This window comes from Periplaneta americana, chromosome 11 (genome assembly GCF_040183065.1).
Source record: "Periplaneta americana isolate PAMFEO1 chromosome 11, P.americana_PAMFEO1_priV1, whole genome shotgun sequence".
Lineage (NCBI taxonomy): Eukaryota > Metazoa > Arthropoda > Insecta > Blattodea > Blattidae > Periplaneta > Periplaneta americana.
This window is the reverse complement of record NC_091127.1, coordinates 145,287,265-145,312,319: the sequence shown is the minus strand read 5'-3', so window position 1 is coordinate 145,312,319 and position 25,055 is coordinate 145,287,265. Positions and strand designations below refer to the sequence as shown.

Genomic DNA, 25,055 nt, shown 5'->3' with positions numbered 1-25,055 from the left:
TAGAATCGTCTAAACTACAACTCTCAGAAGTCCTTAATATAGTGGATAAAGTATCACAAACCGTTATCCAAAATAACAATTCACTAATTTCATAAAAAAGTGAAATGTAAGTTGAGAAACATTATTGCTAAAAATTCTGCCTATTCACAACTTCATATTATAAATAATGCACCATCAGGTCACGACAAGACATGTGAAGTTGATGTACTAGAAAGTAGTGACTTTTCGTTCTTCAAATATGTATGTATTACATCGTGTGATGTTGAACGTACATTTTCCCAAAATAAAAACTGTTTAAGTGACCATCGGAGGAGGTTACTTTGCAGTCGCTCAAAATGTACATAACTCTTCACCGCAATGCACATATTCAAGGATGATGTGAGCATCTTACATTAAATTTTAAGAGTTAATATATCTCACTGTAAAATAATTGTGTATTTACATGTTTAGGCATTTCCTACTTCAATGATCATTCATTATATTTCTTGAATGCACGATACAGGTTTTATTGTAACCGCAGTATACTGCTCAGTGTTTACATTAGAGGCATAATCTATCCTTTGCACGCCCCCTTTCTCATACAGTCTATACCGCGTGCGTAGTAAACCTTGCGATTCTCGTGGCAATTCCACGAAGTCTGATTATTACTATATTGAACGTCTCTAAAAATAATATGTTAAAAGCCTAAAGCAGTAAAATTAATATGTCACTTAAGCGGTAAGAAGAGGGAAATTGTTATGTGTGTTAGGTTGGGAATACTGAATGTGGAATTTTAGACTTTCCGCGGATTGGTTTTGTGCGGAAACCAAGCAAATACGCACGATCTCGCACAAATGTAACATTACGGTATTTATCATTATCATGTGCTTTTTCTTGATTCTGATTCTGATTCCTAATACACAAACTCTCACGACCTCGTAGTTGAGAATGGATATAACAGTAACAGACGACACTATTGACAGTTTTAGTAAAGTTTACACAATACACGTACAAAAATACTCGACTTGTTCAAGTCTGCCTTGAAGATAAGATAGCTTATGTGCACTGCAATATATGTGATTCAATCCATAACATTGTAGACAACAGCTGTAAACCTGCTACAAATATTGCATGTTAGCCGTAAATTTAAATGGTATTTTGTTTCACTGTTTATGACTCTTGAATGTGGTGTTAATTTTGCACTTTCAGTCCAGATGTTGTACCGAAAGGTTGACGTCTAGTGATGGAACATGTTTTGAGAACCTCAACTGTAAAGATAATAATCATGAAGCAAATTGATCGAGCATTGGTATGTAGGCTACTAAATGGGATTGTAATATTAACAGCATGCTTAGTTTCTAGCATTTAATGTAAAAGATTTGCTGTAAGGTGACTGGTTCCGGTTGTTTGTTTAGAACAGTGATGTCAAAGCAAGCGCATTTTTCTGACCTTGACGTCGTGCGCGGGCATCAAGAGGAAGGGTTGTGTATATGAATAAGCAGCCTGTTGGATTAAGAAAACAGTGGTGCACAAACTTCAAACGGAACTTGAAATTTTATGTCGTTATTTTTATATGCCTTCTTTCTGTTTGATATTATCTATATTGTCTGTAAAACAAAAGTACTAACACTGATTTCTTAATATTGCACTTGTGTTTTAAATCTTAATAACATAATAGAGAGTTAAGAAGGAATATTCACTTAAATTCCATAGTAGTATGATATTATACTGTATTAAGTGGCTGAAATACATCATTCATAAAGAAAGTGATCTTACAAAGAAAGAGATTGGGTATGACATGATAAGTTGGAATTTATATTGATGGTATCTTTAGCCTTACAAAAGTAATCAATAAACTAATCAAAACAATATTACAGTACAAAGCAAAGTTACCTAGGTACTGTATCTGTTTTAAGTGTAACTAATATTCCATAACAAAACTCTTATCGCATTATGCTTTTAAGGTGATATTGGGGAGCAACTTCCTATCATCAGAATATGAAATTATTTTCTCGAAATGTGCTGAAGCTATAGAGCTGACATTTTTACAACACATGGGCACGTGTCTTTTGCTTATGATGTAACAGTAGCTGCTTTGTTAATTCATTTCCTTACAAACAATTTCCATGCGAATATTTTCAAAATTTTCAATACACTACCGTCAGTAACACGTATTTACAGAATATTAGATTTACGAAAACATTCTGTAAGGCTACTAAATAAATAGGCTTATATCTGAAAATTTCACTTTTCTATTTAAAAAAAAAAAGAGAAAATATTTCTTTTGAATAAAAACATCAAACTTGTGAAAAATGAGCATTAAAATTAAAACTTACATTCTTATAATGCACTTATACTTCTCAGACAAATCTAAAAATTAACATGGATACAGTTTTAATAAGTTTTCTTCCCTTTATCTATTGAATCAGTCCTGGCCATCCCTGAATATAGCTCGACAGAACGGCATATACCACCTCTTTCGTCTGTCTCTTTCCTTTCTGCTGTAAAGCGCTCAGGCTCTCCTGAGCTCTGAAGCGCGCGCTTGCTCCTATGGGCATCAATTGACATGACTGGTATGGGGTATAGATCAGGGTTTAAGCTAGAAAATAAATAATTGTCGCAAAAATGTAGAAATAAAAATTATATTTGTGCAAATTGCGAAATACTTGTGCAGTATTGTAAATAATTGTGCAGAAGGATAAAATTAATAAAGTATGCAGAAACAGAAAGTTATGTAATTTGTTTTTTTTTTAGTTTTATTACTTTCAATCCATCTTATCACTCTCTAGATATACTTATGTAAGTAAATCATTAGACGTAGGTATGTTTAGAATCAATTACCGGTGAATTTACATCACATTAAAATACGTTATTTTAGGGGAAATTTACTAGTAGGCCCTTCAAGATTTATTGTTAGCAGAGTGCTAACCCTTTTTACTGAATGGCGGTTTAATTCCAGTTTTTACAAATTCATGCAACTAAATCTTCGCTCACAATTTACAGTATGCAATGGAATTATATAAATCAATTAGAAGATATTGTTCACTTAACTTACATGAATTTCACCAACTCTTTGAAATCAATTCCTGAACATCTATTGCTCAATATTTTTTAGAACATTGCCCATGCCATTAGCATTACATTTAAATTCAGATTAGTTGAAACACATCTCTGATTTCATTTTCTCCATTACCATCTTCGTTTTTGAAGTCCAATGTGGTTGTAGCATTTTTGCGTATTATATTCAAAGTTTGTTGCATTTTTAGAAGTCGAGTTGCAAAATGCGACAAATGCGACTGTGGATTAAACCCTGGTATAGATCAGTGGCTATGAACCCCAGATATACAGTTCAGGTCTGCCTTCGATGAGTAAGACATTCAACATGCCGGAACAAAACAATAAACAAGTAGTCAGTGTAAATAATTTTGTTTTTATTGTAATTTATTGTAGTATGTAATTTTCATCTTTATAAATTAATTAATTAATCTATTTATTTATTTATTTACGATCACTCCAACTATCAGAAAGCACAGTCTCTTGGTTCTCCTCTTATCTCAGCGAACGTCAGCAGTGTGTTTCCATTGGAAGTCGAACTTCCTCTTGGCGTATCGTTGATTCTGGAATCCCACAGGGATCTGTTCTATCACCACTACTATCCACTATTTAAGTCAATGACATCCCTTCGACTCTACAGCACTGTAAGCATCACCTTTACGATTTACAAATCTATATCCATACAACTCCTGACTCACTCAATGACGCAATACACAATCTTAACGAGGACCTTGAATCTATATCTACATGGGCCAGAAAGTTTGGTTTGACTCTCAATGCAAGAAAATCACAAGCAATCCTAGTGGGACATCAACGTCTATTATGCAACATTACCCCTGCTCTTCCAGTCAAGTTAAACGACACAATAATCCCTTTTGTTTCCTGTGTCAAAAACCTTGGAGTTTACTTTGACACGCATTTAAACTGGAATTACCAAGTAACCCATATTATCAAAAAAGTGCTTTCCATACTACATTCCTTAAACAGCATTCGAAAATTCCTTCCGCTACCACTCAAGAAAATACTAGTGAAAACACTAGTAATGCCCCACTTCGATTATTGTGATTCTCTATTGACCGACCTCATTGTCAACCAGTCGCAAAGATTACAACGTGTTCATAATTCTTGTGTTCGCTTCGTCTGCGATGTCCGTCGCGCTGACCACATTACCCCATCCTTCCAAAATCTAAACTGGCTACGGCTTAACGAACGTAGAAATTTTCATTCTCTTGTTCTCCTTTTCCAAGTCTTTCACACTTCCACACCTACCTACCTTGACTCCCGTTTCTGTTACCTGTCATCATAACATATTCTCTTCACACGCACGCAAAATAGCCGCATACTAGCCATACCAACACATAAGATATCGTATTCATCATCATACACAATCTCGCTCTCGCGCTTGTGGAATACCCTACCCAGTGACATCAGAGACTGTCGGAATTTAGTAGCGTTCAAAAGCAAACTTATTAAGCATTTTCTTACTGCGCAGAGTAGGTTTAATTTTTACTTAGTTAATAAAAAAAATTTTCTCTCTTCTTAATTTTTACAGTGAACTGTCTAGCTTTTATTAGTCTGTTAATCTTTTAGTACTTTGATGTTATTGTATTTATAAATTGAGTATTAATTGTAATTACAATTGTAATTATATTCTTAATATTGTAGTTGTAATCCCCTGGTAGAGGGGAGGAAAAAGCCTGATGGCCTTATCTCTACCAAGTTAAATAAATAAATAAATAAATAAATAAATAAATAAATAAATAAATAAATAAATAAATAAATAAATAAATAAATAAATAAATAAATAAATAAATAAATAAATAAATAAATAAATAAATAAATAAATAAATAAATAAATCAATCAATCAATCTTTTTCAGCTTGGCGAACGATCTGAAGTAAAAAAGGTTTCTATTTTATTTGTTGCCTCTACAGGATAGGAGCTGGTGAAAGGATATAATTTCGGTTCTTATCACAAAACCTCGAAACCGCACATTACCTCCTTTACATTTCGTTGCCAACCGATCAGATAGAAAACTTTTATATTACATGCAAATAACAATTTTGTTTCATATTTCCAAAAAGAAAAAAAAAAGGCATTCGGGAGGTCCCGGATTCAAAACCCGTTGCCGGCCATTCTAACTATGATTTTTCATGGTTTTCCTCAGTCACAAACGCAAATGCCGGATTGGAAATTTACATACTGTGGGTGGCGTCGTTATTGAGTTCCCACGTTGGACGCCATTTGAGGGTGAGTGGTTATTGTGACCACACGTTGGGCGCCATTTGAGGGTGGGTGCGTCTCGATGTTGCGTGAGATTCACTCAGGGTAGCCGAGGTACGGTTGTGGTGCAGGTTGATGTCGGGAATAATACCAAGCCGGCTACTTAAATAAAAGGCAGCGTAAACTTCAAAACTATAAGTTTATTGTCGTATCCACTTGGTAAACCCTAGAATATGTATTTCCGGCTGACTTATAATTCAATCGTTGGTCGCACTTCTGTATCGACTCTATGGCGGCTCTGAATAAGCTCTATCCGATACTACAAATTCAATATTCTGTCCAGTACACTATGACACGAAGCGAAATAGTAGTCCTGTCGACACCAAACGAAGTAGTTATTCTGCCCTGTATGTAGGGCCGCCGACACGAAGTAAAGTTGTTTTGATGATCTCCGCTCCGAAGCGGAATAGTAGTCCTTATCTCCGCTCCCCGTCACCCTTATTTATAAAAACCTATCCTACGCTAAAACTACCTATTCTATTGGTTAAAAACTACGTCACTAACTGGCCTAAAATCTATTCCCTATTGGTCCAAAGTGACCTCATAAGCTGGACCAAGATCTCTTCTTATTGGGCGCGAAATATGTCATCTCTAAATTTAAACTTTGGATTTCCCATAACATCTAATTATTTTGCATATCTCACAAGAATACCCGTTCTTTGGAAAACCCAAGCTTGGCAGTATCTTTCCCACGGGTCTAGTCCGACTCCGGCTTTTATGCTTCATCGAGTCTATACGAAACCCCGCTCAAGGTGGCCCTAAATCTGTCCGATGCTGACAAGTGACGAAACACCTGTGTGAGGAAGCTAATTCTAACGAAGTCGCCAGAACATCCCCGCGAATACATGTAATAAAAATATGGAGATATCACTTCGCTAATAAATCGGTCTCTCCCTCTCCTAATTACTGCTTCAAATGCCCATCTACATAACCATTGGAAATTCCCGAAAGAGTTTCCAATGTTATGAGATGTCCCCGCTTTCTGCCTATAACTAGCCTCATAGTTCCCCCACGCGATCAGCCGGTAACACATTATTTACAATACAGTGAGATTACAATGTCACTACAAACAATTACAATAAATATTACATATATCTTCACAAGCCTTTCTATGTACACAACTCTCACACAATAAGCACGACAATGTACAATTTATATCCACATTTACATATGTACAATACCATTCATTCACATATTTACATTTATTTATTAATTGATCAATTACACACTCTGCGTGCTTGGTTGTACCAGCCGCCCTGTACAGGTTCACCTAGCTGTACGCGTGAGACTAAACATCCTACTCTTTCTCATTCCTGCCTCCTAGCATCTCCTGTTTGAAAGGCCGCAAGAGTTGCTTGTGGTACCTACCAACAGGTTTACTTTTTCCCCTTTCTACCAATTCGAAAGTATGGTCTCCATATCTACTTTTAATTTCGTAGGGCCCCTTGTACAGTAGCTCCATGCGTGAGTAACGTCCTCTGAGGGCGGAAGATAACTTCACGTCCCTTAGCAATACCAAATCGCCGGGTGAGGGCTCCCATTTGTGGCGATATCTTTCAACTTTACCGAGTCTATACTCAGCCTTTTTCCTGATTCGGTCGAAAACTAGTTTACACAGTAGTTCATCACTAGGAGGCTCACCCTCCTGTATTGCCTGCGGCAAACTCTTTATCATGGGATCGGGATCGATCCCTAACATAAGTTTGATCGGAGCTATTCCGGTCGTTGGATTGATAGAGTGGTTCATGACTCTCTCAATCACCTCACATTGCCTAAACCAGTCCTTATGGTTTTGGTGACACAGAATACGGAGGTACAATGATATATCCCTAAGCGCTCTTTCGCAGGGATTACCGCTGGGAAAGTATGCGGAGCAATTGTACAGCTTCACACCCGCATCTTCCAGCCTTTTGCAAAACACTTTCGATTTATGTACCGACACATTGTCACTGAGCACCGCTGTTACCGGACCGTAAGTCGGTATGTAATCTCTAACCAGCTTGTCAGCACACAACTTACTAGAGATATTTCTTAAAGGGTAAATCTTTACAAATTTTGTGAGGACATCGTACGTAACAAATATGTACCTGTGTCCGAAGGACGATGTGGGCATTGGACCGTGTTCGTCCACTGCTACAAGTTCATTCTTTTTACCCCTGATAATGACCTGTGGTACATTGTCATACCTTACATTTAGAGGTTTCGCCCTCTGGCAGACCTCGCAACGAGATATTACCCTTCTAACCTTCTTTGACCGTTGCTTAATATAAAATGATTCTGACATAGTTAAAATGATCCTATCACTCCCAGAGTGACACATAGATAGGTGAAAGTTATTTATAAGTTCATTCTCCATACTCGCAGGTATGTATATCTTCCACTTCTGGATATCCCTACCATGCAATTTATACAAGATACCAGAGCGCAATCCATACACTTCATCTTTCACCTGTGAGATTTCTCTAGCTTTGTCCATTAAGGCCCTTATCGTGGAATCCTCCTGCTGCAAATCTGCAATTCTCCGAAATTTTCCCGTCAGAGCTCCATTCCTCGTGGAATCAATTTTCATCACGGCAATTTCGTACGCGGGGGCGGTGATAGTTTCCGGTAGCCCCGATTTGGAATTCAAACGAGAGAGACAATCACCAAAGATATTGTCTGCCCCCGGAATATGTCTGATCGTCACATCATGAGCCAAAATTTCGTGCACATATCTAGATATTCTAGAGTTCGTCAATTTGCATCTACTCAGAAACGCTAGGCTTACATGGTCAGTAAATATGATTATCTGCCTATTGAAGATATACTGACGGAACTTCTGTAGTGCGAAGTACACAGCAGAAATCTCAAGTTCCGTGATTGATGCGTTGCTTTCGGTACGCGACAGTCCCCTAGAAGCTGTGGCAATCACATGTCGCTTATTATCTTCATCTGTCTGACATAGAATTGCTCCATATCCATATGAAGACGCATCAGTATAAATCTGAAAAGGTAGGCTGTCGTTAGGCCTTTCCAACAGAATTGAGTCGGCGAAAAGCAGTTTCGTTCGATCGAATGCTTCCTGCTCTCCCGACCCCCACCTGAAGGGTGTATCCTTCTTCAACAATGCTCTGAGTGGGGCTACATGCTTAGCATAATTGACGAGAAACCGATTCTGGTATTGTAGGATACCTAGATATCTACGAACCTGTTTCCGGTTCCGCGGCGGCGGGATCCTCGCAATGCTCTGAATTCTCTCTTGGTCCGGTCTAATTCCGTCAGACGAAATTACGTAACCCAGGAAAACTGTCTCAACTTTAAAAAATGCTGTTTTCCCCAGCTTGACTGTCATACCAGCCTCTCTCAATTTAGTAAGTACAAAATCAATATCCCTAATATGCCTATCCACATTATTGCCATATATAAGAAAATCGTCAATGTACTGTGCCAGAAAACCTTTCGTCGAATCACCAAAAATTATGTCAAGTGCCCTTAGTAGCGCAGATCCAGAACTCGCGATGCCGAATGGGCATCGGGTATACTGATAAACTTTCCCGTTATGTAGGAACGCTGTGAATTTTCTCGAGTCCTCGTCAAGCGGAATCTGCCAATACGAACTGGTCAAGTCCAAACTAGTGAATATAGAACAGTCACTGATACGGCCTAACAAAGTGTCCACTGACTCCGTCCTGAAATTATCTTTAACTGAAAACGAGTTAACGTGTCGGGCATCGATCGTTACTCTTAAGCTTCCGTTGGGCTTCCTAACCCAGCACAATGCATTTACGTAAGGCGAGTCCGATACTTCTATAACTCCGTCTTTTAACATATCATTTATGACTTCGTCTGCCTGATCCCTTAAAGATAGGGGGATGGGTCTACATTTATGCCGAAATTCCTCCATTCCTACCACCTTAATTTGGTGTGTATACACTCTACACAGACCCGGCGCGTCTGAAAAGACATTTAAATGGCTACCTACAACATCCATTAAGCGTTTTCTTTCACTCTCACTCAGGCCGTGTGCCTGGTTAACTTTATCTCTTACTATTTCGAAAGTATCTGTCTTCCTATTGTTAGACGCGACTACCTGCCTAAGATCGCCAAGCGAAATCTCATTACAATATCTGGCCCTACCGCTAATGAGATTACGTCCTATTTGTCTCGCCTGGACTAATTCGCCGATACACAACTCGCATTATCCGCAGCCTACTTGACACACTTCCCTAGTTACCCCGTTACCTTCCCACGGATTAACCTCTATAATTACATTCTTACAAATTTTGAGGTGCTCTACAAAAAATAACTCTTCCTGTAATTCTATCTCTCCCGCGGTTCTCTCATCTAACTCCGATCTAGCGCTATCCCTACTGAATGGGACATGGCCTACACTGCCGTTACCTGCCGTAACCCCTAGTCTGTTTTCCCTGAAATCTAATAGCGCGTGCCATTCATAGAAGCTTTCTACTCCAATAATGATGTCGGTAGTCAACCTTTGTATCACAAGAAAAATAGCATTTAATTTCACGTCTCCGCACTCTAACTCGAACCATACTTGATATTTTACCTTTTCCTTCTTCTTACTTAGGGCGCCTGCACAGTACAGTGAACATATCGGTAACGTTTGCAGTTTTATTCCTGAATCCCTAACCTTTTGAAAAAATTCCAAGCTGCATACATTATTTGTGGAGCCCGAGTCCAACAACACACAACACTTAATCCCAAATATTTTAGCATCTATATAAGGCAATACATAAGTCCCATTATTTTCTAACTCTGGGTTAGTAATCTCGCTCTATCTCTTTACGCTTACCGCGTTGGTGGATTCTTTTGATAGTGACCTATTGCACTTAGCTACAGAAATCTCCGAACCCTTGAGACTTCTGTCTAGCAGTTTCCCGAGTGCGATGCAGTCGGTTCCACTGCTATCTCGTCTCTATTTCTACTATTTATAGGCTCCCGGCCCATACTCGTTCTCACCGGACTTTGCTGACGTCCGTTCATGTCTCTATTCCTACTTTGTCCCACGTTACACTGTGTAGGTGGCCTATGGCACCCTTGTGAGGCCATTTCTTGTAGGACGTCTCGCCTATCTCTCTCCTGCTCCTGACTCCTCCAATCACCTCGATGTTGCGGTCCCCTGCTAAAATTAGGCTGCCAGAATCCCTGTCGGTAATTTCTGTTTCGAAGCCAATGTGGTTGGATTCTAAGCCTACTATTTCCGTTCTCTTGTCTTCCCGTGTACCATCGTATGTGGTTAACCCTACGCACGGGACCAACACCTCCTCTATCGTTTCTCATCCTGTTATGACTACTCTGGTTGTACCTAATATTATTGTAAGGGCCCCCAAAGGGCGGGTCAATCCTTCTTTCCCTGTTGGGACTATTCCCTCCGTTCTGACCATTATGGTATCGACTATATGCATTGTTGGGGCTCCTATCACAACCCCAGCTACTCTGATTTTGGGCTCCTTTCCTTGGGGATGAAAAGGCTGTACTTGCCCCCTTCCCCGCTTTCTGGTCGGTGGGGCTTGAACCCTTTCCTTTGCCCTGTTCATAATCTGCCTGTCCACTACATTCATAGTGCGTGGCGTCCGAACCATCCAGCGCAGTCAATAAATCTATTGTTTCCCCGAAGTCTCGGGGCCCTGCTACGATCAGATTATATCTTATGTTCTCGGGATACTGCGAAATCACAGTTTGGATCAGCTCTGAATCCGGTATTGGCGGATTGAGGCTTTTCCCTTTCTTAACAAGTTCAAGAAAATAGTCTATCATAGAGACGCCTCTTCCCGCGTCAAACCTGCTCTGATTAATTTCCTTCCTAATTCTTTGTTGTTGTCTTTGTCCCCAGTATCTCTCCGAAAATTTTTCTCTGAATTCCTCATAAGTGACATTATCCCCTAGGGCCACTAGTGCCCAGTTGAGTGGTCGGCTCTTTAGGCTCTTTCGTACGACAGTCATTTTTAAGTCATCCGGCACCCCTCTTACTCTAAAGTACGTTTCTAGCTCGCTTATGTAGTTATGCGGGTTTGAAAATTCAACCTCATCAAAAATAGGGTAACCAATCTCATTCAAAATGTGAGTGGGGTACTGGGGACGGCCTAAATATGCCTTGTCGTTTACATTTATCAACTCACTACGCACATCATCCCGTGAGGTCTGACATTCCTCACCAACACTATTGTTAACATGTCTTACATTTATGTTGCTACCTGATGCCGGGCTCTCACTTGTGCCCTCTTGTCTAGAATCTGCACGGTCCGAGCTGCTATGTCCGCTTAAATTTGCGGGACTACCCCCATTTAGTACGTCGTTTATTGAGTTTAGTTTACTTCTTAATTCTTCCAAACATTCGTTATCCGCCCTTTCTTTATTCTTTATGGCTCGCTTGAGACCGTCCACTTCCTGATCCATCTCACCTATTTTCTCTTCCACCGAATTCTGAATTTCCCGAACCTTTTCCACTATCGTTTCCTCCACAGCTGATTTTAGATCGCTATTCTCTCTGGTAGCGCTATCTCTAACTCTAACTTCTAAATCCTTCATACTTTCTGACATCCTATCCATAGCTATCTTCAATTGGTTCTCCATTCCGATCCCATTCTCGGTTAATTTCCCCTCTAGCTTCTCTATTTTGTCCTCCATCTTGTTTCCTCTTTCCGCTAATTTTGCAATATGATCTCTAATCTCTCTCGAACTTTCCCCCAATCTATTTTCCATTTGTTTTATTTGTTCTCTACTTTCCCTTGAATTGTTGTCTAATTTATTTTCCATTTGCTTTATTTGTTCTCTACTTTCCCTCGAGTTATTTTCTAATTTAGTTTCCATTTGTTTTATTTGTTCTCTACCTTCCCTCAGAATCTGCTCTCTACTTTCCCTTGAGTTATTCTCTAATTTAGTTTCCATTTGTTTTATTTGTTCTTTACTTTCCCTCAGAATCTGCTCTCTACTTTCCCTTGAGTTATTCTCTAATTTAGTTTCCATTTGTTTCATTTGTTCTCTACTTTCCCTTGAATTGTTGTCTAATTTATTTTCCATGAATTGTCTCATCTGCTCCCATAACTGTTCTAGCGTCATTTCCCCTTTGCCACTGTCTCTACTCTGTTGCTTTTCCACCGTTCGCTCTCCCTCTATTTCTTGTCCTGCGTTATTCTCGACCTCCTCCCTAATTTCCATAATTTCCTCGTCCTTCCTTTGCTCCATGGTTCCCTTGTTTCTATTTCCTCGTCTTTCTCGTATTTTCCTAACTACTTTACTCCTATGGCTACGTAGTATCATCTATACGCTACTCTGTCATCTATCCGACGCTTGCTTTCCCAATAATAATCTAACTAGGCCTGTATTTGCACTCGACTCACTTCCAACAAATTACGCAATACATTTATTTCACTCTTTCCCCCAAAATATCACACACAAAAAAAAAATGCATATATATATATACACCCGAAATATCACACCAGAAATTGAAACATATACACTTTATAATTATTCCCCCAAAACATCATATACATATATACACATTTATACGTCTTCTATTCATACTTGCCACAGCCTCTCCGAGTCGCCTTCTCTGGTGGTCCCCGTGTTGTCTTCTCTAGTGTTGTCGTGATGTCGCGATGGCTTGGTTCTGTTCCCGCCTTCCAGCGTCGTTCCTCGGCTATGCAGGGCTGAACTGCTCCGTCCGGTCCTCCTCGTTGTTTGGTGCTGTGTTCGCACCCGGGGCCGGTCACTGGAACAGCTGTCTTCCTTCGAGCCCCACGTTGGGTGCCATTTGTGGGTGGAATCGTTATTGTTGCCCCACGTTGGGAAGCGCCATTTGTGGGTGGAATCGTTGTTGCGTGAGATTCACTCAGGGTAGCCGAGGTACGGTTGTGGTGCAGGTTGATGTCGGGAATAATACCAAGCCGGCTACTTAAATAAAAGGCAGCGTAAACTTCAAAACTATAAGTTTATTGCCGTATCCACTTGGTAAACCCTAGAATATGTATTTCCGGCTGACTTATAATTCAATCGTTGGTCGCACTTCTGTATCGACTCTATGGCGGCTCTGAATAAGCTCTATCCGATACTACAAATTCAATATTCTGTCCAGTACACTATGACACGAAGCGAAATAGTAGTCCTGTCGACACCAAACGAAGTAGTTATTCTGCCCTGTATGTAGGGCCGCCGACACGAAGTAAAGTTGTTTTGATGATCTCCGCTCCGAAGCGGAATAGTAGTCCTTATCTCCGCTCCCCGTCACCCTTATTTATAAAAACCTATCCTACGCTAAAACTACCTATTCTATTGGTTAAAAACTACGTCACTAACTGGCCTAAAATCTATTCCCTATTGGTCCAAAGTGACCTCATAAGCTGGACCAAGATCTCTTCTTATTGGGCGCGAAATATGTCATCTCTAAATTTAAACTTTGGATTTCCCATAACATCTAATTATTTTGCATATCTCACAAGAATACCCGTTCTTTGGAAAACCCAAGCTTGGCAGTATCTTTCCCACGGGTCTAGTCCGACTCCGGCTTTTATGCTTCATCGAGTCTATACGAAACCCCGCTCAAGGTGGCCCTAAATCTGTCCGATGCTGACAAGTGACGAAACACCTGTGTGAGGAAGCTAATTCTAACGAAGTCGCCAGAACATCCCCGCGAATACATGTAATAAAAATATGGAGATATCACTTCGCTAATAAATCGGTCTCTCCCTCTCCTAATTACTGCTTCAATACCTACCATGGTTCATCAACGCCTCAATCACCAGTATCATAAACATAAATGAAAATAGAAAATCAGTTATATGTACATAAGCCATCTACAATATACAATGGAAACAGAAACTCAACAATAGTAACTACGGCCTTCTGGTACTGTATACCTACAGATCCTAAACGCGCAATGAACCTCCGGGTTCCTTAAAAGACATTGTGTAAGTCTTATAACAATTTTATTTTATACTGTGTATGAAATAATATACATAATATATATTATATAGGGTGAACCTTAAGTAATATCATTAATTTCAGGGGCTTATTCTTTGAGATATTTCAAACAAAATGTTTAAGAAGGACATTAATTTAATTCCCAATGTGCCCAGTCAGTTTAAGAGAGCAACGTATTATGATAATAAATGATAGAAAGAATTTTAGTTTTGTCCTTTAAATTCCAGAAATTTGATCCGAACAAATGTAACATTTTAATTTTTTTTAGAACGGAAAGTTACATTTTTTCAGATCAAAAATCTGCACGTTTAAAGGGCAAAACTAAAATTCTTTCGATGATTTATTATTATAATTCATTTCTTTCTTAAAGTTACTCAACATATTGGAAGCTAGATCAGTGGCTTTCCCAAAACATGCTATAAAATGTTTCATATAAAGCAATTTTTATCTCAGAAAGAAAGCAAGAAGGAACAAAATTGTATTTAACTATTTTGTTTGAAATATCTCAAAGAATAACCCCTGAAATTAATGACATTACTATCGGATACCGTCTTGCATTCCGAAAGATAGCCGCAGAAGAATCTCTTGGACACCGCCACTGATTATATTACTTTTTTTTTTTTTTTTTGGTATGTGCTTCACTGTTTATCAAGTACCTAGGATGAGTAATGAGGAATCAATTTACATGCTGTATTTTAACAATAACTTGAATTGGGATATGATACATTACAACATATATATATTTTTTTTTTGTAATTTTAAATTGTGTAAATTTAGCTTTTAAAAAAATAAGCGAAATATACAGTAGGAATTACATGATACACTTTTTTTTCGTCATCGTTTCAGTCGCACACAATGCACACGCATTGTCTACCGGTCTTCGTGTTCACTCAACAGCATCAGTCTCCTCTATCAACGTCACAAGAAATAATCAATCCCAATCTCACTTCTCCGATCTTCACTTGTCATCGTACGTTTGCAGGGTGTCAGCCAAGTGCTCGTTGTCTCGCGGCTTCTTGAGCTGCTTCTGGCGCTGGTTCGGTTTCTTACGCTTGTGGAGTGTCGCCTTCTTGGGTCTATGATCTTCCATGGAGCGGATTCCCTGTTTCTCCAGATATTCCTCTATCTTCAGGTTATCCGTGCTCTCAACTACCACAGAACGCCAGAGTTTCTGGAACTCATCGTCCACAGGCAGAGCTGCTGTCTTGTTTGTGAAGAACACAATCTTCTTCTTGTCAATCGGTCGCGAGATGTATAATGATCTCATTCTGCAAAGCCTTGAGGGTTTGATTACAATGTGCAAAGATTCCTGAACGTCTTCCAACAGAATTCCTTCAAGACTCTTCAAGTCTTGTTGTGTCAACAAGCGCAGTTGATTCCGGTAGTAGGCCAATATTTTGAATTTTTAAAATAAAATATTTCCTCCAAAGCCAGTGTTTGAGGAAATGTCCCCATAACACTGGCAGCATTCCCACGCTGGATAGCAATAGCGATTCTTTGTGTAAAGAAGTCAGTCGACCTGGAATCTCCATTGAGCGCTTGCAACTTTTTCCCGATGTCTGAAACCAGCATTTTAGCCTCTGAGCACCAAGGTCCCAACGTCTCAACAGCAAAAACAGAGAACAAGTATCTGTCCTGGAGATCCCGATACTTATTCCTTTTGATGCTCACTGCGGACGTTGCAGCAGAGCCAGCAACTTTGGAGGTAACAGGCAAATGCGATGGTGCTAAAGTGTCGACACAAGTGGCATCCCATAGCAGAGATTTTCCATGAGACCAAGGTATCAAGGTCAACCCATCTGGTCTTTTTCCATCAGAACGGCAGATTCCAATAGGTTCCAGGATTGATGGAAAATCAGCAGAGACAAGTGCCCTTTTAATGATGTCATTTAATTGAAAGTGCCTGGAAAATCTCCCGGTATTTTTGGGGCAACTTAAGCCATGGTGACCATAGGGATCAACAGTGGCTCCATAAAGACATTTATGTGGAAAAAAGATCTTGCACCCGAGTCTTAAGGCGACTTCAATTTTAAAGGACATATTGTCCATTAATGTGCCAATATTGGAAGATGGTATTGACTTAAGCCAAGACCCTGATTCCTTCTGTCATATTGCATGGTATCTAGCTTGATCGATCTCAGACGATGAAGACGCTAGTAGAGCCTGATAGATATCAGAGGCATGGATGTGGTCCCATTGTTTCTGAATATCACGAGAAGCTGGGAGGTTGTTGTTTCCTGTAATGCTGAACCATTTATCCAAAGCCTCATTCACATAACAGATCCCGATTTCATCACCGTTAATTGAGAGAATGGACTTGACGAAATCAAGGACTCCATATGCGGAAGCCAAGAAAGCAGGCAGACAAACATCACTCATATTCCGGATTCCAAGACTTCCAAAGGCAATAGGCAGAGTGGCTAAAATCCAATTGTTATCTTCAAGACGTATATTGAGAATCGATTCCAGACAGTTTCTCAGTAGATCATCAGTCTCTTGAAGTAGTGATGGAAAAAGCCATAATGGGGTGGTGCGAAGAAAATATGTTAATTTAGGAATTAAATAACAGTTCTTTAAGAGAGAGTACGCTGTATGTGTGGAAAGAGACTGTAGACCATCAAACAGTTGCTTCATAATTTCAAGCTTTTCACGCATACTTGACTCTACAGCGGGAAGAAAAATGGGAGAACCAAGTAGAGTCAAATTAGATCGAGATACTATCTTAATCCCTGGAGCTATATTATTGAATGCGGACACTACAGTATCGTCTTGTGTAGAGCAGAAGTATAATTCGCATTTATCGGGATTAATCTCTAACCCTATGGATGTGCAGGAATCTATAAGTTTTTCAAGATCGGAAAGGACCATATCTGGATCCCCTCCCAAAGTACCGTCATCCAGGTAAAAGAGGTTCAAGGTACTATTCAGATGGGTAATGACAGAATTCAGGGTTAGACTGAATAGCAGTGGACCTATCGGATCACCTTGTTGGACTCCAGTCTGCGATGAAATGTCAGAATTGTAATACAGGTTAGATGGGTTTCTATACGCTTGCCACAAGAATGCATAGAGTTGAGGGATCTTGCTCTTAACAAGTTCAAGCATTGTGTCTCTTTCAAGGCAATTAAATGCGTTTCTAAAATCGATCTTAAGAAGAACATTTTGACTGCCTTCGTTTTGATTTAGAAATGAACGTACCGAGTGAATGATGGCTTCACAACCTTTAGCGGTGCCAATACCAAGCTGCTGAGGGCGCAAATGTTGACCAACTTTCTCCTTAACAGAAGTGCAAGCTAACTTAGCCGATAATCTGCGAAAGGTATTTCCAACTGCGATTGGACGTATCCCACCATTTTTCTTTTCAATGGCAATTAAAGATGCTCCATATAAAAGAGGACAGATTTCAGGATTAACTTTACCAGCCATCATTAGATTACATAATCTAGTAATAGCATTTAGGAGTCGCCTTCCAGAATCTCCAGCAGATTTGGATGTGAGATCTTTTAAATGTTGGGGGCGAATCCCATCAATACCAGATGCAGAGCCATTAGGGAAGTTTTTTATTCCTTGCAAAACCATATCTTGAGATACTGACAAACATACTTCATCGGTGGTAGGAGGAACTGGAAATGCCAAGGGCCGTGATGGTGGAGAGTGTTTTTGTACTAAAGCCTCTTGTATAACTCGTGAAGCACGAGCTACTCCTGAATCAGAAGATAGAATACGAACAGCTCCCTTTATATCACCGTCTGCCACTTTAGCTTCAACAATGCGTGACCTAGAAAGTGTAGACTTATTCTTACGGGGAGGAACTTCCAGTGTAAAATCATTAATGTTCTCTTTGATTTTAGACACTAAAGATTTGTCAGATTTCTTCTTTGATCGAACAGGTATCCGAAGGGCGATATATGCAAAAAGCAGAAGCTCTTGCCAACATTCTTCACTATTTTTGGAAATACATTTACCAATAAGTTGAGTCAATTTTTCTGCCGCAAAGCTTCTAGCTCCTTTGGGAATTCTTCGTAAAACTCTTATATTGAGTTTACAATTACCAATCTTTTGGTGGAAAAACTCAAAAGAAGTATTTTCTGAATTTAGCAGAAGATCGTCAGGAAGTTCATTGGGATGAGCCCTAGCCCAGTGTATTCGCAGTCCTTTCAAGCCTTTGTAACATTTAGCATCACTGCCAGTGCAAATTGGGCACGAGACTAATTCGACATAATTAGGGGCTGAGATATTATGTGTTCCACCTTTTGATGAGCAAGATGGACAGAGCCAGGGGGAATTAGACTCACCGAGGACTCTTACTTCATCACTGCATAGATAGACACAGCTGCCGTGGAACCAGCACTTACACTCTGCACATAAAATTAAACTATATTCTCCAGAAGTTCTACGATTATCGCAGAGTAGGCATTTAATGGACTCACTGGCATTCATGAACGAAGATATGAATGAGGTTGAATAAAACAAACATATAGCAACGTGTTGCTAACGAATATCAATAAACTCTTGGACAATGAAAATGTCAATATTTTATTAACCTACTTAATAGTTTAAATTCACGAAACACGTCCACAATCACAGTTCACAATTAATTATGCCATTTAAATTGAATGAATGTACTGCAACATATAAAGTCAAAAGAATAACTTCCTGTTCAACGTAGGAAGATAGGAAAAGCGTTGCTAACGAAAATCATTAAACACACACGAATGAATAAAATGACCAGATGTCAATACAATATTTAAGAGAACGCAACACTAACATGAACATGATCACAGATCACTATTTCTTACAACATGAACATAAATGAATACAAATAAAAGGCAATACTTCTTGAAAACAATTAATGTAGAGGCACATTAAGGACTGAGAAGCATATTGTCATGGCCAACTATATTTTATATATTACATTAACCCTTAAATTGGTAAAACTTCATTTCTCACACTGGTTTATTAAACCGTGTCGGACTGTAAAGAAAACAACTATCGCAATGTCCATATTTTATATTATGTCGTACAATATTATAGTATTGTGAAATTCTAATTTTCCTACAAATTTTTTTATATTGTACTACTAAAATTATAGCATACTAGTGAATTGTGCAGCAAATGCTGCAAACTAAGTAAATTAGACGTTCAAATAAACATTTTTCAGATTTATTTTCAATAAAGAATCCAGATATTTTGAAAGTTATTTTCTTTCGTAATAATGAAACATACTCCCTCTGAATGTTTTTATGCCAAATACTTTTTCTTGAAATTATCCACCTTCAGTTTTTGAGTTTCAACGCGAAAACGCAAATAACAATGTCAGAACGATCAGTGGGTTTTTCATGTGGAACTAATTCAGTCATTGTGAATTGTACGCGAAAGTTAAAAAAATGTCACGTTTGCTACGCTTTCGAACAATAAACATAGCATCTTGGTATACCTGCTGCATGGAGAGCTTGAAATGTAGAGGGTAAAATCAATTCATCCTGCTAAGAGATCTTGCTGAAATGATCGGGAGACCACACAATTTTCTAGGTCTCTTATTTTATCAGTAAGTAATACCTTTTGGTTTTTCCTTAGGAACTGTAATTTTTGCGCTCTCTCGAGCCAATACTGAAGAAAATTACGCATATAAATATCTACACCACACCGCCATTAAGTATATGAAAAAGACCCAACCCCACTTGATTTATAACTATAAAAATATTTCATTTTTAATAATATTATTATCTTACGTAAGTTTTGTAGTTATATACTACATAGCCGCCATTCAGTAAATTGCAGAAATGAAGATCTAATTTCATATACTCTATATATCTACTTATATAACTCCAAAAGTTTCACGTTCATATCATCAATATAGCATTAATACGTATAATTAATGAAAAATAGTCGCATCATGGCATTAATTACAATAATATTTAATTTATAATGGTAATAATGTCATCAAACCATCTCAAGTTTTGTAGATTTTAATATCCAATACACAGCTGTACTCAGAAAATTCAACACCGCAGAATCAGACCTGTAAATTATTTTTAGTAAGCGTTGAAGTTTTTAATAACCCAGCAATCCTGCATGTCATGGCCTGCGTGTAATAGCCTATTGTTTATTCTAGGCTAGTGTGTGTTTTGTTTTATTCTGAAATGATGCAATTAGTCCTCAAAACTGACGAAAGATGGATTTTGGAAAATATGATAATTATGTAGGAAAACTAACGGTTCACTGAAAGTTACTATTTTTCTGAAAAACTTCGGGATCTAAGCTTCAAAATGAGGGGTCATTTATTAAAATCCGTTCAGCCGTTTCCTTGTAATTTTCATTACTAGTTCAAATTCTATATATAGATAGCCTAACCAGCGAATAGAGAAGATTATAAAGAATGGACACTCCGCGTCGGTACCTTTGATGTAGCCGGACTGATTTCAATGACCTTCAAGCCAGCTAAAGCGTCAGATTCTGCTTTCTCCCTAGAGTTGGCGCTGACATCACACCAGCTAGCAGTCGACACAGCGGAAATATAACACATACAATTAATACATCTAGGTACATTATGTACTCAAATAAAATTAATTGGATCCATAAAATAATAAATCCTTCATTAACTGCAATGTCTAGACTCTAGAGTTCCTTTATAATGAGAGTTGAGACGTTGAGCCCAACAACAATTAAAATATGTAATGATCTGATAGCGCTGAAAATGGAAAAAACAAAACTCTTACGAGAAGTAAAACCATATACCTATATTATATTATTATACAAATATTAAACGAATTCGATACTTAATTTTATAATGTATTATATTATTTCATAATATAATGTATTATATCTGAAATATAAAATATTATTATTACAACTAGTTTGTCACTGAGAAATAAGGAAAAGCTGTTAACTTGAATTTATTTGAAGCAAAGCGTTACTGGATTATGCAATAAGGTAGGCGATGTTTGGATCCTGTGCCTTAATTTTATTCTCAATTATTCACTTAGCGTATGCTCGATTACACTACCTCTAGCGCTTGAAAGTGGAACTATCCGCTGGCGCACAGAGAAACAAAACACAGGGAAATTCGCTGTGTCCATTCTTTATAATCCCTATTCGCTGGCCTAACTTTGCGAATTTAAGGATTAAAAGTTACAACAAAATACATATTCTAACCTTATTTAAAAACGTTATGCACAAAGTATTATATATTTAAGAATTTCCTGGATGAAAATAGTTCGTCTCTTTCTGTGCTTTTGTGTTGTACGCAACAAACTTTCTGAATCCTCTAACAAAGACTGTGGAATGTAGAATGGCTGAGAACTTTGACACCTGGAAAATTATCCGCAAGCCTTCTTTGCACTTGTCGGCCAGAGAGTTAGTGAGTACATAAGAATCAAATAAACACTTGCTGTTTTACAGTAAACCGAGAAACGAGCATCCTAATCGGTCATCACAAATAGAGTCGTCGCTGATCAGACGCAACAATGAACGTAAGCAATCATATTAGGACACAAACGGCAAACCGACGCTGTAAAGCATCTCGACATTTCTCCCGTTAAAGTAAGTACAGTGCATATCCCTTTCAGTTCTTCGGTAAAAAATCTTGCCATTCACATGGATAATAATCTCAACTGGGACATGCAAATCACAGAAACCTGCAGAAAAGTATATTCTATTATCCATGTGCTAAAAAGGATAAATGTTTCATCTTCCCTCTTGCTTAAAAAAGTCCCTTGTGCAGACCCTTGTATTTCCCTATTTTGACTATGCTGACATTTTACTGACTGACCTTTCCAGCGACAACAAAACGTAACTTCAGCGTGCTCATAATTTGTGTGTACTTTTGTAAGCAATGTTCGTAAATATGATCATATTACCCCATCCCTGGAAGCAATAGGTTGGCTTAAACTAGATAAGAAAAGAAATTTACATTCACTTCTCCTTCTCTTCGAAATCTTGAACTCTTCTATTCCTTCGTACCTGTCGTCTCGCTTCACTTACCTTTCTTCCCTCCACAATCTGAACACACGCTCTCGCCATGAAACAATACTAACAATACCATCCCATCGCACCTCCTCATACTCATCCTCTTTCACAATAGCCCTGCCAAGACTCTGGAATTCGTTACCTGCTAGCATCAGGGACTGTCGAAATAAAATTGAATTCAAACGCAAACTTACTAGGCACTTGGTCAGTAATTGAGACTCGTTCAGACATGGTTTCTTGTAAATATTTCTCTTAATCTATCACAAAATATTTCAATATCCGGTAATTTCATCACTATAGAATTTTGTTATTGTAGGTTTAATTTGTAATTCAGTAAATACAAAAATATTCTTTGTTCTTAACTTCTATGATAAAATGTCTAGCTTTCATTAATCAGGTATTCTTGTCGTACTTTAATTTTTATTGTAATTGTAATTGCAAATTTAATATTAATTGTAATTTTATTGTTTATGTTATAGTTGTAATCCCCTGGTAGAGGGGCAGAGAAGGCCTGACGGCCTTATCTCTACCAGGTTAAATAAATAAATACTACTAATACTACTACTAATTTAAACATCTCCAACAATGTAGTCACGTGGGGTGTAAATGTTGATTTCAACAAGTATTACTGCACAATCAAGCGAAGACCCCGTGCAAGATTTATCTGTTTACAAGTTTAACCGCCGACACGCAGAGAGAAAAAAGTAGCAGACAAGATTTATTGAAGGAGTTGCGTTTGTGTTAGGTAGTGTGGAATCAAATAATGTGTGTGTATTATGATTCAGTTGTGTATTGAGGATTTGCTTAGAGCCGCAGGCGGAGTTGTGGGGGGGAGCGCATGAGGGGGCACTGCCCCTTCAAACTTCTCTGAACTCTGTGTTTGTTTTATTAACGTTAGAAAATATTGAATTCGAAATATCTTTTTTGCTTTTGTTTATGATTAAGTTTCTGTGCTTAAATTGATGAATTAATATCTTCAGATCATGTGTCTGGACTATAATATTTATTTTAAATTTCTGAATGTATAAGAATTTCTATACCTCATGAGCAGGGAACGGATTTATATGGACTAAAAATATATGAAATATGTAAATATATATGTAGTTATTTTTACCAAAATATGGAATTAAATATGGATTTTTACCAAAATATGGAATTAAATATGGACTTAAAATTATAAAAAAATGACTATGTACGTTAAATATTGGTACATTTTAATCAAACTAAACAAAAAATATAATGGACGTACCTTATCTTCCAATGTAGTTTCAACAAAACACAATTTTTATTGTCTGTTACCATAACAATAGGTTACAAACATTTCTTTCAAGTGCTGAAAAGTGAATCTTCTTCTATTGTCTCTGAGGATAGATTTATACTGACTAAAAGAGCGTTCGACGTCACAAGAAGTAACTGGTACATAATTCAATTTCACAATGTCTGCTGGGGATAAGTCCAAGTTAATCTTCACTGTTGATTCACCACTCATCACAGCAACAACCTTTTGTAGTTCTTCATATCCAGGGTTTTTTGAAAGTACAGTGTCCACCTTAGCTCTTACTGCATCTGCAACTTTACCTCTACCACGATTCAGTTGTTCCACAGTACTATTTATAATTTCAAAACTTTCAGATAGTGAAAGGTGCCTATTTTGGAGACTTTTGAGCGTTTTTATGATGCATGAAAATGTATGCTGAATGTGAGCTAAGTCATTCTTCACACTTATGTCACAGGTAACTGTTTTCGCAGTATCAATTGAGACTGCATCTTCAGAGTCCAATGCAAGGAGAACATTGTTAATAGAGTCTATATGTTCGGCATAATATTCAACTGCTTCTAGCCATGTACCCCATCTAGTTAAAATTGGCTTTGGTGGCAATGGAATTTCAGGGTACATTTCTTTCAACACGTTAACTCTACTGGGAGCTTTGAGAAATACTTTTTTCACTGATGAAATCAACAAATCTACTTTAGGGAAATTGTCTCTGACCACTTCTGCCACACGATGAAATGCATGCGCCACACAAGTAAAATGAGTCAATTTAGGATATACAACAGATAATGCTTGTCCAGCTTTGACCATATAAGGGGCAGCATCGCTAATAAAGAATAACACATTATCGTACATAATACCCTTTGGCCACAGGATACCCATAGCTTCGTTGAACAGTTTAACTATAGTTTTGTTATTGCACTTTTCTAGAACATCACAATGTAAAAGAATTCGTTCAGAATATTGTTCACTTAACAAACCGATAACTACATTACCAACAAGTCTACCTTCTTTGTCGGGAGTCTCATCAATGGAAACCCAAATTGAACTATCTTTAATTTCATCTCTTATCTTCTGTATTGTCTCATCGTCTTCCTAAGTGTTGACTCATCCGGGATTGTATGTTGAGTATATTTTTCAAGGAATTCCCTGAAGACCTTATTCTTTAGTTTGTAGAGAGGAATATCAGCAGAGATGAGAGAACGGCACAGGTCGATGTTAAACTCAGATCTTACATTCGATGTTGTTGGTTGTGTTAAAAACAATTGTCTCTGCTTGGAATTTAGTTGTTTGTTGGCCTGATGTTTACTAGTTGTAATGTGTTGTTGCACCAGGAACTTTTGTGTAGATGATACTGCACACTGACACAAATTACAAAATAATATTTTATTGTCAGTTGATAAACCATCTTCTTTAAATTCTGAAATGTAACTTGTTAGTTTTGATTTTAAATTGACTGAATGACGTACTTTTGGCATATTTACCGTCTTTATAGTATGATTTACAAAACTGAACCTATGTGTACTCTGACTGGCATTTAACTGTTGAGCTGCACAACTGAAGTCTGTTAAAAATTTTA

General features: G+C 38.1%; 1 protein-coding gene across 5 annotated transcripts in view; it reads left to right on the top strand.

Annotated features, from left to right (window-relative positions):
• LOC138709421 (uncharacterized) overlaps positions 1-25,055 on the top strand; it is a 68,222-nt gene that overhangs the window by 25,685 nt on the left and 17,482 nt on the right. For 2 of the 5 annotated variants that reach the window (XM_069840172.1, XM_069840173.1), the window contains one exon: positions 1,189-1,288. The exons of the other annotated variants lie outside the window; for them this stretch is intronic. In XM_069840172.1, the coding sequence (XP_069696273.1) occupies positions 1,223-1,288 (66 nt within the window). In that variant the 5' untranslated portion in view covers positions 1,189-1,222. The remainder of the gene's footprint in view (positions 1-1,188; positions 1,289-25,055) is intronic. 5 annotated transcript variants of the gene reach the window in all.